The 12042-nt window shown below is 46.6% G+C and overlaps 1 protein-coding gene across 3 annotated transcripts in view; it reads left to right on the top strand.

Moving 5' to 3' along the window:
* SLAIN2 (SLAIN motif family member 2) overlaps positions 1–12042 on the top strand; it is a 177107-nt gene that overhangs the window by 149864 nt on the left and 15201 nt on the right. For 2 of the 3 annotated variants that reach the window (XM_063920967.1, XM_063920966.1), the window contains exon 7: positions 7760–7831. The exons of the other annotated variant lie outside the window; for it this stretch is intronic. In XM_063920967.1, the coding sequence (XP_063777037.1) occupies positions 7760–7831 (72 nt within the window). The remainder of the gene's footprint in view (positions 1–7759; positions 7832–12042) is intronic. 3 annotated transcript variants of the gene reach the window in all.

The following is a 12042-nucleotide window of genomic DNA, read 5'->3' as shown; positions in this document are numbered from 1 at the left end:
GCCGTATCTGGACGACTTGTTAATCCTCGCAAATTCCCCAGATCTTCTCCTGCGTCATCTGGATATGACGGTCCGGTTTCTACAAGCCCACGGGTGGCTCATCAACTGGAAGAAATCCTCCCTGGTCCCTGCTCAGAGCATGGTGCATCTGGGAGCGCTGTTGGACACTCACAACCAGAGGTAGCTCTTGTCTCCGGAGAAAGTCCTGAAACTTCAGGACAGGATTCGTTGCTTCCTTTCTCGTCCGCAAATGTCAATACATTCGGCAATGCAGGTGCTGGGCCTCATGGTATCAGCATTCGACATGGTGGAGTATGCTCAATTCCATTCTCGCCCCCTCCAGAAGCTGATTCTAGCCAAGTGGGACGGCCTGCCTCACCGGATCAGGTCTCAAATGATCTCTTTGACTCCGGAGGTCCGTCTGTCGCTGCTCTTGTGGCTCCAGGACCGACAATTGTGCAGAGGCCGTCCCTTCTGGATATCCAACTGGGTCCTGTTGACGACAGATGCCAGTCTAAGAGGTTGGAGCGCGGTGCTGGAGCAGCACTCCTTGCAGGGTCGGTGGACCAAGGAGGAATCTCTCCTCTCGATCAACATTCTGGAATTGCGGGCAGTCTTCAATGCGTTGAACCTAGCCCAGCATTTGATTCAGCACCGTCCTGTTCAAGTACAGTCGGACAACGCCACCACAGTGGCTTACATAAATCATCAAGGCGGCACTCGAAGCCGTTTGGCAATGAAGGAAGCCTCACGGATTCTACGTTGGGCAGAACGCCATCTACCGGCAATATTCATTCCGGGAGTCCTGAATTGGGAAGCGGACTTTCGCAGCCGTCGGGACGTGCAAGTGTTTCAACTCCTCGTGGAAAGGTGGGGTCTTCCAGATGTGGATCTGATGGCGTCTCGACACAATCACAAGGTTCCTGTCTTCGGAGCAAGGACAAGGGATCCTCAAGCAGCATTCGTGGATGCGCTGGCAGTGCCGTGGAGGTTTCGGCTGCCGTACGTGTTCCCTCCGGTGTCACTCCTACCCAGGGTAATTCGGAAGTTCAAGCAAGAAAAAGGAAATCTGCTTCTCATAGCTCCGGCGTGGCCCAGACGTCACTGGTTCTCAGACCTGCAAGGCCCTATCGTCAGAGCGTCCACTTCTACTTCCACAACGCCCAGACCTCCTCGTTCAGGGCCCCTGTGTCTATCAGGACCTAGCCCGGCTGTCTTTGACGGCGTGGCTCTTGAAGCTTCCGTCTTAAGCGCTAAGGGTTTTTCTGAAGAGGTCATTAAAACTATGTTGCAGGCCCAGAAACCGGCCTCTGCTCGGATTTACCATCTGGTCTGGCATTCCTACTTTGTTTGGTGCGCATCTAACCATTATGACGCTTCCAAGTTTAGTACAGCCAAACTTTTGGCTTTTCTACAGCAGGGCCTAGATTTAGGCCTGCGTCTGGCCTCCCTCAAGGTTCATATTTCTGCCTTGTCGGTGTGGTTTCAGAGAAAAATTGCGACTTTACCTGATGTTCATACTTTCACTCAGGGTGTGTTGCGTATCCAACCTCCCTATTACCCGCCTGTGGCTCCTTGGGACTTGTCAGTGGTTTTGGAGGCGTTGCAGGAGCCTCCATTTGAACCTCTTGGTTCAGCTGACCTTAAGTGGCTTCCCCTTAAGGTGGTGTTCTTGCTGGCTATTGCCTCTGCTAGAAGAGTGTCGGATTTGGGTGCCTTGTCTTGTAGTTCCCAATATCTGATTTTTCACCGTGACCGGGCGGTTCTTAGGACTCGTCCCGGAGATTTACCTAAGGTGGTTTCTTCGTTCCACTTTAATCAGGAGATTATGGTTCCAGCTTTTGTCTCTCCTGATTTGTCTCTCAAAGAGCGGTCTTTGGATGTGGTTCGGGCTCTCCGTATCTATGTGAAGAGAACTGCTTCTATTCGAAAGTCTGATTCTCTCTTTGTTTTGTTTGGATTTCACAAACGTGGCTGGCCTGCTCACAAGCAGACCCTGGCCAGGTGGATTAGAATGGTGATTGCGCATGCTTATGTGAAGGCTGGTCTGTCAGCTCCTGTTCATATTACGGCCCATTCTACTCGGTCTGTTGGACCTTCTTTGGCGTCCCAACGTGGTGCGACCCTTGACCAATTGTGCAAGGCGGCTACGTGGTCCTCCGGGAACACGTTCATAAGGTTCTATGTCTTCGATACTGCCGCTTCCCAGGATGCTTCCTTTGAACGCCGGGTTCTTGTGCCCACTACAGTGCGTCCCCTCCCATAAGGAACTGCTTTAGGACATCCTCATTGTCCAGACTTGTGGAGCCCAGTGTACCCCGCAGCAGAAAACGAGTTTTATGGTAAGAACTTACCCTTGTTAAAACTTTCTGCGAGGTACACTGGGCTCCACAGGGCGCCCACCCTGACGCACTTAGCTTCTTTGGGTTGATATGGCATTAGCCGCTGACACTTCTCTTGTCGTGAGAGTGTGGTGTATGTGGCTACTAACCGTTGTCGTCTCTTTTCCTGCTACTGCATTGGGCTGGTTAACTAAACTGAGCTCCTGTGCTGGGAGGCGGAGTGATGTAGGAGGCGGCGCTATGCATTCTGGGAACAGTCAAAGCTTTGAGCCTGTTGGTGCCTCGGATCAAGATCCTACTCTACACCCCATTGTCCAGACTTGTGGAGCCCAGTGTACCTCGCAGAAAGAGTTTTAACAAGGGTACCATAAAACTTGTTATTATTACCAGTTATTTATATAGCGCACATATTTTGCAGCACTTTACAAAGAATATTTAGCCAATCACTTCAGTCCCTGCCTCAGTGGAGTTTACAATCTATATTCCCTACCACATGCACACACATTCACGCTAAGGTTAATTTTTTTGTTGGGAGCCAATTAACGTAGCAGTACATTTTTGGAAGGAAACCGGAGTACCTGGAGTTAACTTACGCAAGTACGGGGAGAATATACAAACTCCACACAGAGTCATGGTTGAAATTGAACCAATGACCTCAGTGTTGTGAGACCGTAATGGTCGATATCATGTTTACACAATTTCGACGCCTCATACGATGCATGGTGTGCACACCATGCATGTTTTGGATATGATTTTGATGCGATGTGCGGCCCCATGTGTTGAATGATGCATCCCCTGATTATTACGTGCAGCCCATATTAGCCGTCGTAATATTATTATTATCTATCATACCATGTTTTATGTACACACGATGCGTCATACAATTTTGAGTGGCATTTGAGTGGCATTTTTATTTTAGTGAGGCACACAGTCGATCGTACAATGAGCAGTTGTTAGCACATTGAGTGTCACTCGTGTGTCCGGGACTCCCAGGGAGTTCAAGGAAAATTGTGATACGACTCGCATCGGATGCAGGTCGTCCTGATGTACACCATCCATTTATGTTAATGAGACATGGAAAGTTTGCAGACTCCATCAGCTAGTGAGATGGCTAAAGAGCAGGGTACTGATAGCATTGTTAGCCGCTGTGATCATGGTAATTGCCACTGAGTAGGGACTACTCACACCTCTTCTGACTATAAGGAGCAATATAATGTACACTGAACCTTAACTGGTATTTAGTGTTCATTTAGTACCAGGTGGACTTTGTGATTGGTATTCAACCAGTGGTCGAAGTGGGGGTATATAACTATCAAACCCAAATCTGGATGACAAATCAGAGCCAAATCCAGCAAAAATGGTCCAGTGCATATCTCTAATGTTCACACCAGTAATCCGATGCTGTGTGTTTGGATGTGGCAGAGGATCACACCAGCATGCATGTCCAAAGACGCAGCTGCTGTACGAACTGCATCAATCTATGAATCAGGTCCTTGGACAGAAGGGGCTAAAAGCCAGTCCTAGTAGCACTGTACCAGACGTTCTCGACAGTAGTGTTCTCTTTGGTAGGGCATGTCACTTGTCTGAACTTGTTTTCAAAGCAGCATCTTGGTCCTCCTTCCATACATGTTCCTCCAACTTGTAGCTAATAAATATCTTAGTCCTAGTGGACACTACTTTAGTTTATGTAGGTGGACTGAGCGGCATGCGTTAAGTGATTATTTTTACTCCACTGTATGTTCTGACCATATGGACATTGAGATTCTTGGACACCTATTTGTAATTCAGCATATATGTCCTCATTCGATCAATTACTTTCACCCAGCCACCCAACCCTCAAACGTGCCATTAAAACTATTTTTTACACTCCTCCCCTAACTCTCCAGTCTCTGTTTCTCCCTCCTTTGCCCTCTTCTCCTCATTATGTCTACCTATATCCCTCTAGATTGTAAACTATTATAAGGAAGTGCCTACATTGGCAGGAGGGAAGGGGTTCTACCGATGCACGTAGAGAAGATTTCCTCATTGTAAAGGCAGCCAGGCGTGGGACTCCCTGCCTGGTGTGGTGTCTGTATGTGGCTAAAACACGGTAAGAGTTGACTCCACCTAAAGAAAAAAGGTTCTTCAGAAACATTCCCCCTTCCCCTGAGTAGCAGAAATGTGGGTATCACATAATGTGAAATTTGGCTGTTCCGGGCAAAGAATATAATCATGCTTAGTCTTACGCTCTGATTTATGTTCCATTTTGCTTCACCTCACCCAGCTCTTACAGTAACCAAACAGCATCTTCCTTTCATTTTATAGAATTTACTTGCTAGCTCAAAGCTGTTTGGTTATGGGCAACTTCTCAACTTGTCCACTTTTTACATGTCTTGAAACATCTCCCCTTTAGAAATGAGAAGCTTGGCAGTAAAATAAGCAGGAAACAGGACCAACAGGAAATAGAGCAGAAGGGACCTGGGAGCCTGATGCCCTTTGCTGGGTCCCATAGTTACTGATGACACTGTGTGGGGTTATAGTATGTAATTGTGGGACAGCAAGGTGGCACACTGGTTAGCCTTTATGCCTCACAGCACTTATGTAATGGGTTAGATTCCAACCAACGCTGTTGTAGAGCTTGTATGTTGTCCCTGGGTTTCCTCACACACTCCAAACACATACTGGGGAGTTAATTGGCAGCTGACCAAAAAATATTTTTTAACCCCAATGTGTCCATGATGTAGACAGGGGTTTCCTAACAGCATTGTAGGCCCTGGGCAAGCAAATACACGGAGGTCCATACCCACCCATTCATGGGAATAAATAAAAAGGTGAACTTGCCTTCCTCCGGTCCTGCACCACCTCTCAAAATGTGCAGTGTCTGTCAACATGCTATCATACAGTGAATGGCTGTCAGCACTCTGATTGGTGGATAGCTTCAGCCATCCAGTAGTTGGCATGCCGACAGTCATTCACTGTCTGGCTGCAGTCTGGGAAGTAGGTAGAGAATTCTTGGTGGATTGCTTCTGTTCACTAGTCAGCATGCTCACAGCTATTTACTGTCTGGCTGCAGACTGGGAGGTAGGAAGAGAGGCCCAGGCCACCCCTACTCGGATACCCCGTTAAGATGGCCCTAGTGGTAGGGCATGTAGATTGTAAGCTTCATTTGGGCAGGGACTTTTGTGGCTGACTAAATATTCTCTGTAAAGTGCTGGGTAATTTGTATGAACTATATGAAAAACTATAATGAACATTAAATACATTAATAATAAAAGGATTTAGATTGGAAAATCTTTGGTGGGAAGGAGTAGGCCATGGTAAAAAGCAATGCAACTTGTAATAGGAGAACTGGGAAATCTGAGGTGAGAAAGGATTTAGATATACTGTACAGTATGCACTAGTAGTCAGACAGGAAACTGAGTAGCACCCGAGTGTGAGGCAGGTACTGCAAAAACTAATAAACGCCTAGGATTCAAAAACCGTGTTGCAAAGATAATTTGTCCACTCGGTGTATATAGCAATTCAATTATGACCACCGGGTTAGTACTTTGCTGGGTCACCTTTTGCCCCTAATACAGCTTGAATTCATCTAGACATTGCTTCTACTAATTGTCAGTAATTAGTCTCATGGGGAATATTAGCCCAAATGGAATGAAGTGCATCTTCCAGTTCCTTAGGGACTGATATAGTAACTGATCCATTTTTTGGGATCTTCCTTTTGACCTTACTCAGCAAGTATTCAGTGGGATTGAGATCTTGGGATTGAGGAGGCCACTGCATCAGAGTGTGAATGGCTGTCAGCACTCTGATTGGTGGATAGCTTCAGCCATCCAGTAGTTGGCATGCCGACAGTCATTCACTGTCTGGCTGCAGTCTGGGAAGTAGGTAGAGAATTCTTGGTGGATTGCTTTGTCATGATCCTCAAACCATTTGCATACATTGGGATCTGTATGACATGGAGCATTGTCCTGCTGGAAGTGGGTTTCCCCATCTCCATCGAAGAAGACTATCAACATCACTGGGTGCACATGGGGCATGATTAAGAGTTGTAAGCAAATTTGATGGTTTGCGTACAACTCCAGCGGTGGGTGGACTGCACATGCACAGGACCTATACCGCACATGTGCGGAACAGGTCCTGTTAGAGCATTTGGGGGGCAGCAATGGGGACCGTTTTGTAGGTGTGCCAAAGCCATGGTCTGCATTGGAAGATGCAGATTTCCTGGTCCTGGCAGAAGAGGAATTCCATCACCTATTCTGAGTGAGCTTAGATTTACTCAGATGGTAATGACTCTCCTGTTTTTATTAAAGGGGCAAGCACTTACAAGGCAAAATGTCTTTTAAGTTATTGCACCTTTAAAAAAACATCCAAGTCGGCTGGAATCCCGCACAGCGGCCTAACTTGACATTACATCCCGCACTTGGAGTTTAGGCCACACAGTGGTCCATAACTTACAGATTTATTGTGATAGAAATTTTGTATAAAATAGTTTACTGTGCGTTTAAAAAAAAATGTGCCTAGTTCAGCTACAGTATGTGGGAAAAATGAAACACTGGTTCAATACAGTTACCTGGGCTGCTGATTAATCTTCCTCCGCACCATATGGATTGTCACCATTTATTGAGGCAGCCCAAATCCCACGACGGGTAATGTCACTGATCTTCTCTGGGCATGACCTGGGTTTGCATTGCTTGTTGTATGTCATGGAGTCTTTTCTTGCTGGGTTGAATAAATGCTGTATGCCATGGAGATAATACTGCAATATCACCAGCGGCACCAGGCTCACAGAGAAGCTGTGACACAGCTACAGACGGACATGCTTTGAAAAAAAAATTAAATACATTTAGATAGATAGATAGATAGATATATATATATATATATATATATATATATATATATATATATATATATAAATATATAAAACAAACTGTGTGAAATAGACAAGACATCCATATACTGACCAAGATAGCGGTCTATGTACCTTCTGTCTTCCCTAAGGGAATACAACTGACCCAGGTCTAGTTAACATCAAACATTTGTGATGAAATTAAGTGACAGACTCCCCCACTTATATAAGCGGCGCAATAGGAAATATTCAGCAAACCTGACAATTTCTATTGCGACACTAGGATGGGTCTTGCTGCAAGGATTATCAGTAGACACCATGTCTGTAGCAATTTCTAAACCTAGCACCTAAACCTTGATAGTGCCACGCTTGAATTTAACCAAGAAACTTTTTTTATTCCCACCCTGCTTTGTGCACGCCCTTTATTTTAGGCTGTAACGGCTTTTTCACCCCACACTGTGAATCATAACAGTTTACGTTATGTATTCCCAAATCTGTTAACCCATGCTCTTTTTATTTTTGTATCTCCCCAATTAACTCTCCCACCATATCTTTGTGTAGAAAAATGTAACGTTTCCTTATGTTTCAACAGCATCAAAAAGGCAGATAAATATGCCACGCACAGCCCAGAAAACAAAACAGGTTGTTGCAGCCCCTAAAGGAGGTAATGTTTAGTCATCTCCTGGTCCCCGGATATATTTAGTGTAACTGTGAAAAAACGGTGATTGCTGCACCGCCCTGACCATGTGTAGTCCTTTCATGGGTGACAGGGAAAATAGCATCCAGTTGCACATTGATGTGCCATAGTTATAGAGAGCCCTGAGATATTTTAGTTTGTTTAAAGATTTTAACAATGCAATTGCAGCAAATATGTAGAATGTTTGTAGAAAACATTTTATCGTGATAAAGTACATTTGCACAAAATGTATGAGGTTCTGAGTGCAGCTAGAACGGAGCATGAGCTGTAGAAGAGGGCATACGTTCCTTTTTCTTTCAGGAGAGTGTAGTTTGCATTAAACATCAGCCAGAAGTTGCTCAGAGCTAATTACTGAAATCTGTCCCACAGCCATAGGGGTCTATTTACTAAGCCTTTGATGGAGGTACAGTGGACGGAGATAAAGTACCAGCCAATCAGCTCCTAACTGTCATTTCTCTATCGTCCTAGTGGATGCTGGGGTTCCTGAAAGGACCATGGGGAATAGCGGCTCCGCAGGAGACAGGGCACAAAAAGTAAAGCTTTAGGATCAGGTGGTGTGCACTGGCTCCTCCCCCTATGACCCTCCTCCAAGCCTCAGTTAGATTTTTGTGCCCGGCCGAGAAGGGTGCAATCTAGGTGGCTCTCCTAAAGAGCTGCTTAGAAAAGTTTAGCTTAGGTTTTTTATTTTACAGTGAGTCCTGCTGGCAACAGGATCACTGCAACGAGGGACTTAGGGGAGAAGAAGTGAACTCACCTGCGTGCAGGATGGATTGGCTTCTTGGCTACTGGACATTAGCTCCAGAGGGACGATCACAGGTACAGCCTGGATGGTCACCGGAGCCTCGCCGCCGGCCCCCTTGCAGATGCTGAAACGAGAAGAGGTCCAGAATCGGCGGCAGAAGACTCCTCAGTCTTCTTAAGGTAGCGCACAGCACTGCAGCTGTGCGCCATTTTCCTCTCAGCACACTTCACACGGCAGTCACTGAGGGTGCAGGGCGCTGGGAGGGGGGCGCCCTGGGAGGCAAATGAAAACCTTTTTTGGCTAAAAATACCTCACATATAGCCTCCGGGGGCTATATGGAGATATTTAACCCCTGCCAGAATCCGTTAAGAGCGGGAGACGAGGCCGCCGAAAAAGGGGCGGGGCCTATCTCCTCAGCACACAGCGCCATTTTCCCTCACAGAAAGGCTGGAGGGAAGGCTCCCAGGCTCTCCCCTGCACTGCACTACAGAAACAGGGTTAAAACAGAGAGGGGGGGCACTAATTTGGCGTTAGAAATATATAAAAAAAGATGCTATAAGGGAAAACACTTATATAAGGTTGTCCCTATATAATTATAGCGTTTTTGGTGTGTGCTGGCAAACTCTCCCTCTGTCTCTCCAAAGGGCTAGTAGGTCCTGTCCTCTATCAGAGCATTCCGTGTGTGTGTGCTGTGTGTCGGTACGTGTGTGTCGACATGTATGAGGACGATGTTGGTGAGGAGGCGGAGCAATTGCCTGTAATGGTGATGTCACTCTCTAGGGAGTCGACACCGGAATGGATGGCTTATTTAGGGAATTACGTGATAATGTCAACACGCGCCAAGGTCGGTTGACGACATGAGACGGCCGACAAACAATTAGTACCGGTCCAGACGTCTCAAAAACACCGTCAGGGGTTTTTAAAACGCCCGTTTACTTTAGTCGGTCGACACAGACAGGGACACTGAATCCAGTGTCGACGGTGAATAAACAAACGTATTCCTTATTAGGGCCACACGTTAAGGGCAATGAAGGAGGTGTTACATATTTCTGATACTACAAGTACCACAAAAGAGGGTATTATGTGGGATGTGAAAAAACTACCGTAGTTTTTCCTGAATCAGATAAATTAAATGAAGTGTGTGATGATGCGTGGGTTCCCCCCGATAGAAAATATGGGCGGTATACCCTTTCCCGCCAGAAGTTAGGGCGCGTTGGGAAACACCCCTTAGGGTGGATAAGGCGCTCACACGCTTATCAGAACAAGTGGCGGTACCGTCTATAGATAGGGCCGTCCTCAAGGAGCCAGCTGACAGGAGGCTGGAAAAATATCATAAAAAGTATATACACACATACTGGTGTTATACTGCGACCAGCGATCGCCTCAGCCTGGATGTGCAGAGCTGGGGTGGCTTGGTCGGATTCCCTGACTAAAAATATTGATACCCTTGACAGGGACAGTATTTTATTGACTATAGAGCATTTAAAGGATGTATTTCTATATATGCGAGATGCACAGAGGGATATTTGCACTCTGGCATCAAGAGTAAGTGCGATGTCCATATCTGCCAGAAGATGTTTATGGACACGACAGTGGTCAGGTGATGCAGATTCCAAACGGCACAAAGGTGTATTGCCGTATAAAGGAAGAGGAGTTATTTGGGGTCGGTCCATCGGACCTGGTGGCCACGGCAACTGCTGGAAAATCCACCGTTTTTTACCCTAAAGTCACATCTCTGCAGAAAAAGACACCGTCTTTTCAGCTTCAGTCCTTTCGTCCCTATAAGAGTCATATCTGCCCAGGGATAGAGGAAAGGGAAGAAGACTGCAGCAGGCAGCCCATTCCCAGGAACAGAAGCGTTCCACCGCTTCTGACAAGCTCTCAGCATGACGCTGAGACCGTACAGGACCCCATGGATCCTACAAGTAGTATCCCAGGGGTACAGTTTGGAATGTCGAGACGTTTCCCCTGCGCAGGCTCCTGAAGTCTGCTTTACCAAGGTCTCCCTCCGACAAGGAGGCAGTATGGGAAATAATTCACGAGCTGTATTCCCAGCAGGTGATAATTAAATTACCCCTCCTACAACAAGAAAAGGGGTATTATTCCACACTATATTGTGGTACTGAAGCCAGAAGGCTAGGTGAGACTTATTCTAAATCTAAAAAAAAAAAAAAAAAAAAAAAAAAATTTGAACACTTACAAAGGTTCAAATCAAGATGGAGTCACTCAGAGCAGTGATAACGAACCGGGATCCATGTCCCAAATTTGCCCTTATCACTAAGGGTACCTCAGGTTCGTGGTACAGAACTGTCACTATCAGTTTCAGACGCTGCCGTTTGGATTGTCTACGGCACCCCGGGTCTTTACCAAGGTAATGGCCGAAATGATGGTTCTTCTTCGAAGAAAAGGCGTCTTAATTATCCCTTACTTGGACGATCTCCTGATAAGGGCAAAGTCCAGGGAACAGTTGGAGGTCGGAGTAGCACTATCTCGGATACTGTTACAACAGCAGGGGTGGATTCTAAATATTCCAAAATCGCAGCTGATCCCGACAACAAGTCTCCTGTGCTTAGGGATGATTCTGGACACAGTCCAGAAAAAGGTGTTTCTCCCGGAAGAGAAAGCCAGGGAGTTATCCGAGCTAGTCAGGAACCTCCTAAAATCAGTGCATCATTGCACAAGGGCCATGGTAAAAAAATGGTGACTTCCTTCGAAGCAATTCCAGTCGGCAGATTTCATGCAAGAACTTTTCAGTGGGATCTGCTGGACAAATGGTCCGGATCGCATCTTCAGATGCATCAGCGGATAACCCTATATCCAAGGACAAGGGTGTCTCTCCTGTGGTGGTTACAGAGTGCTCATCTTCTAGAGGGCCGCAGATTCGGCATTCAGTTTTGGATGTTGGTGACCACGGAGGCCAGCCCGAGAGGCTGGGGAGCAGTCACACAAGGAAAAAATTTCCAGGGAGTGTGATCAAGTCTGGAGATTTTTCTCCACATAAATATAGCTAAGGGTAAATTTATAATGCTCTAAGCTTAGCAAGACCTCTGCTTCAAGGTCAGCCGGTATTGATCCAGGGGGATAAAACATCACGGCAGTCGCCCACGTAAATAGACAGGGCGGCACAAGAAGCAGGAGGGCAGTGGCAAAAACTGCAAGGACTTTTCGCTGGGCGGAAAATCATGTGATAGCACTGTCAGCAGTGTTTCATTCCGGGAATGGAAACTGGGAAGCAGACTTCCTCAGTAGGCACGACCTCCACCCGGCAGAGTGGGAACTTCATGGGGAAGTTTTCCACATGATTGTAAACCGTTGGGAATTACCAAAGGTGGACATGATGGCGTCCCGTCTGAACAAAAAACGGGACAGGTATTGCGCCAGGTTAAGAGACCCTCAGGCAATAGCTGTGGACGTTCTGGTAACACCGTGGGTGTAC

The sequence above is a fragment of the Pseudophryne corroboree genome, chromosome 1 (assembly GCF_028390025.1).
Source record: "Pseudophryne corroboree isolate aPseCor3 chromosome 1, aPseCor3.hap2, whole genome shotgun sequence".
NCBI classification, from domain to species: Eukaryota; Metazoa; Chordata; class Amphibia; order Anura; family Myobatrachidae; genus Pseudophryne; species Pseudophryne corroboree.
The sequence above is the reverse complement of the archived record's forward strand: the minus strand, read 5'-3'. Positions and strand labels throughout refer to the sequence as shown.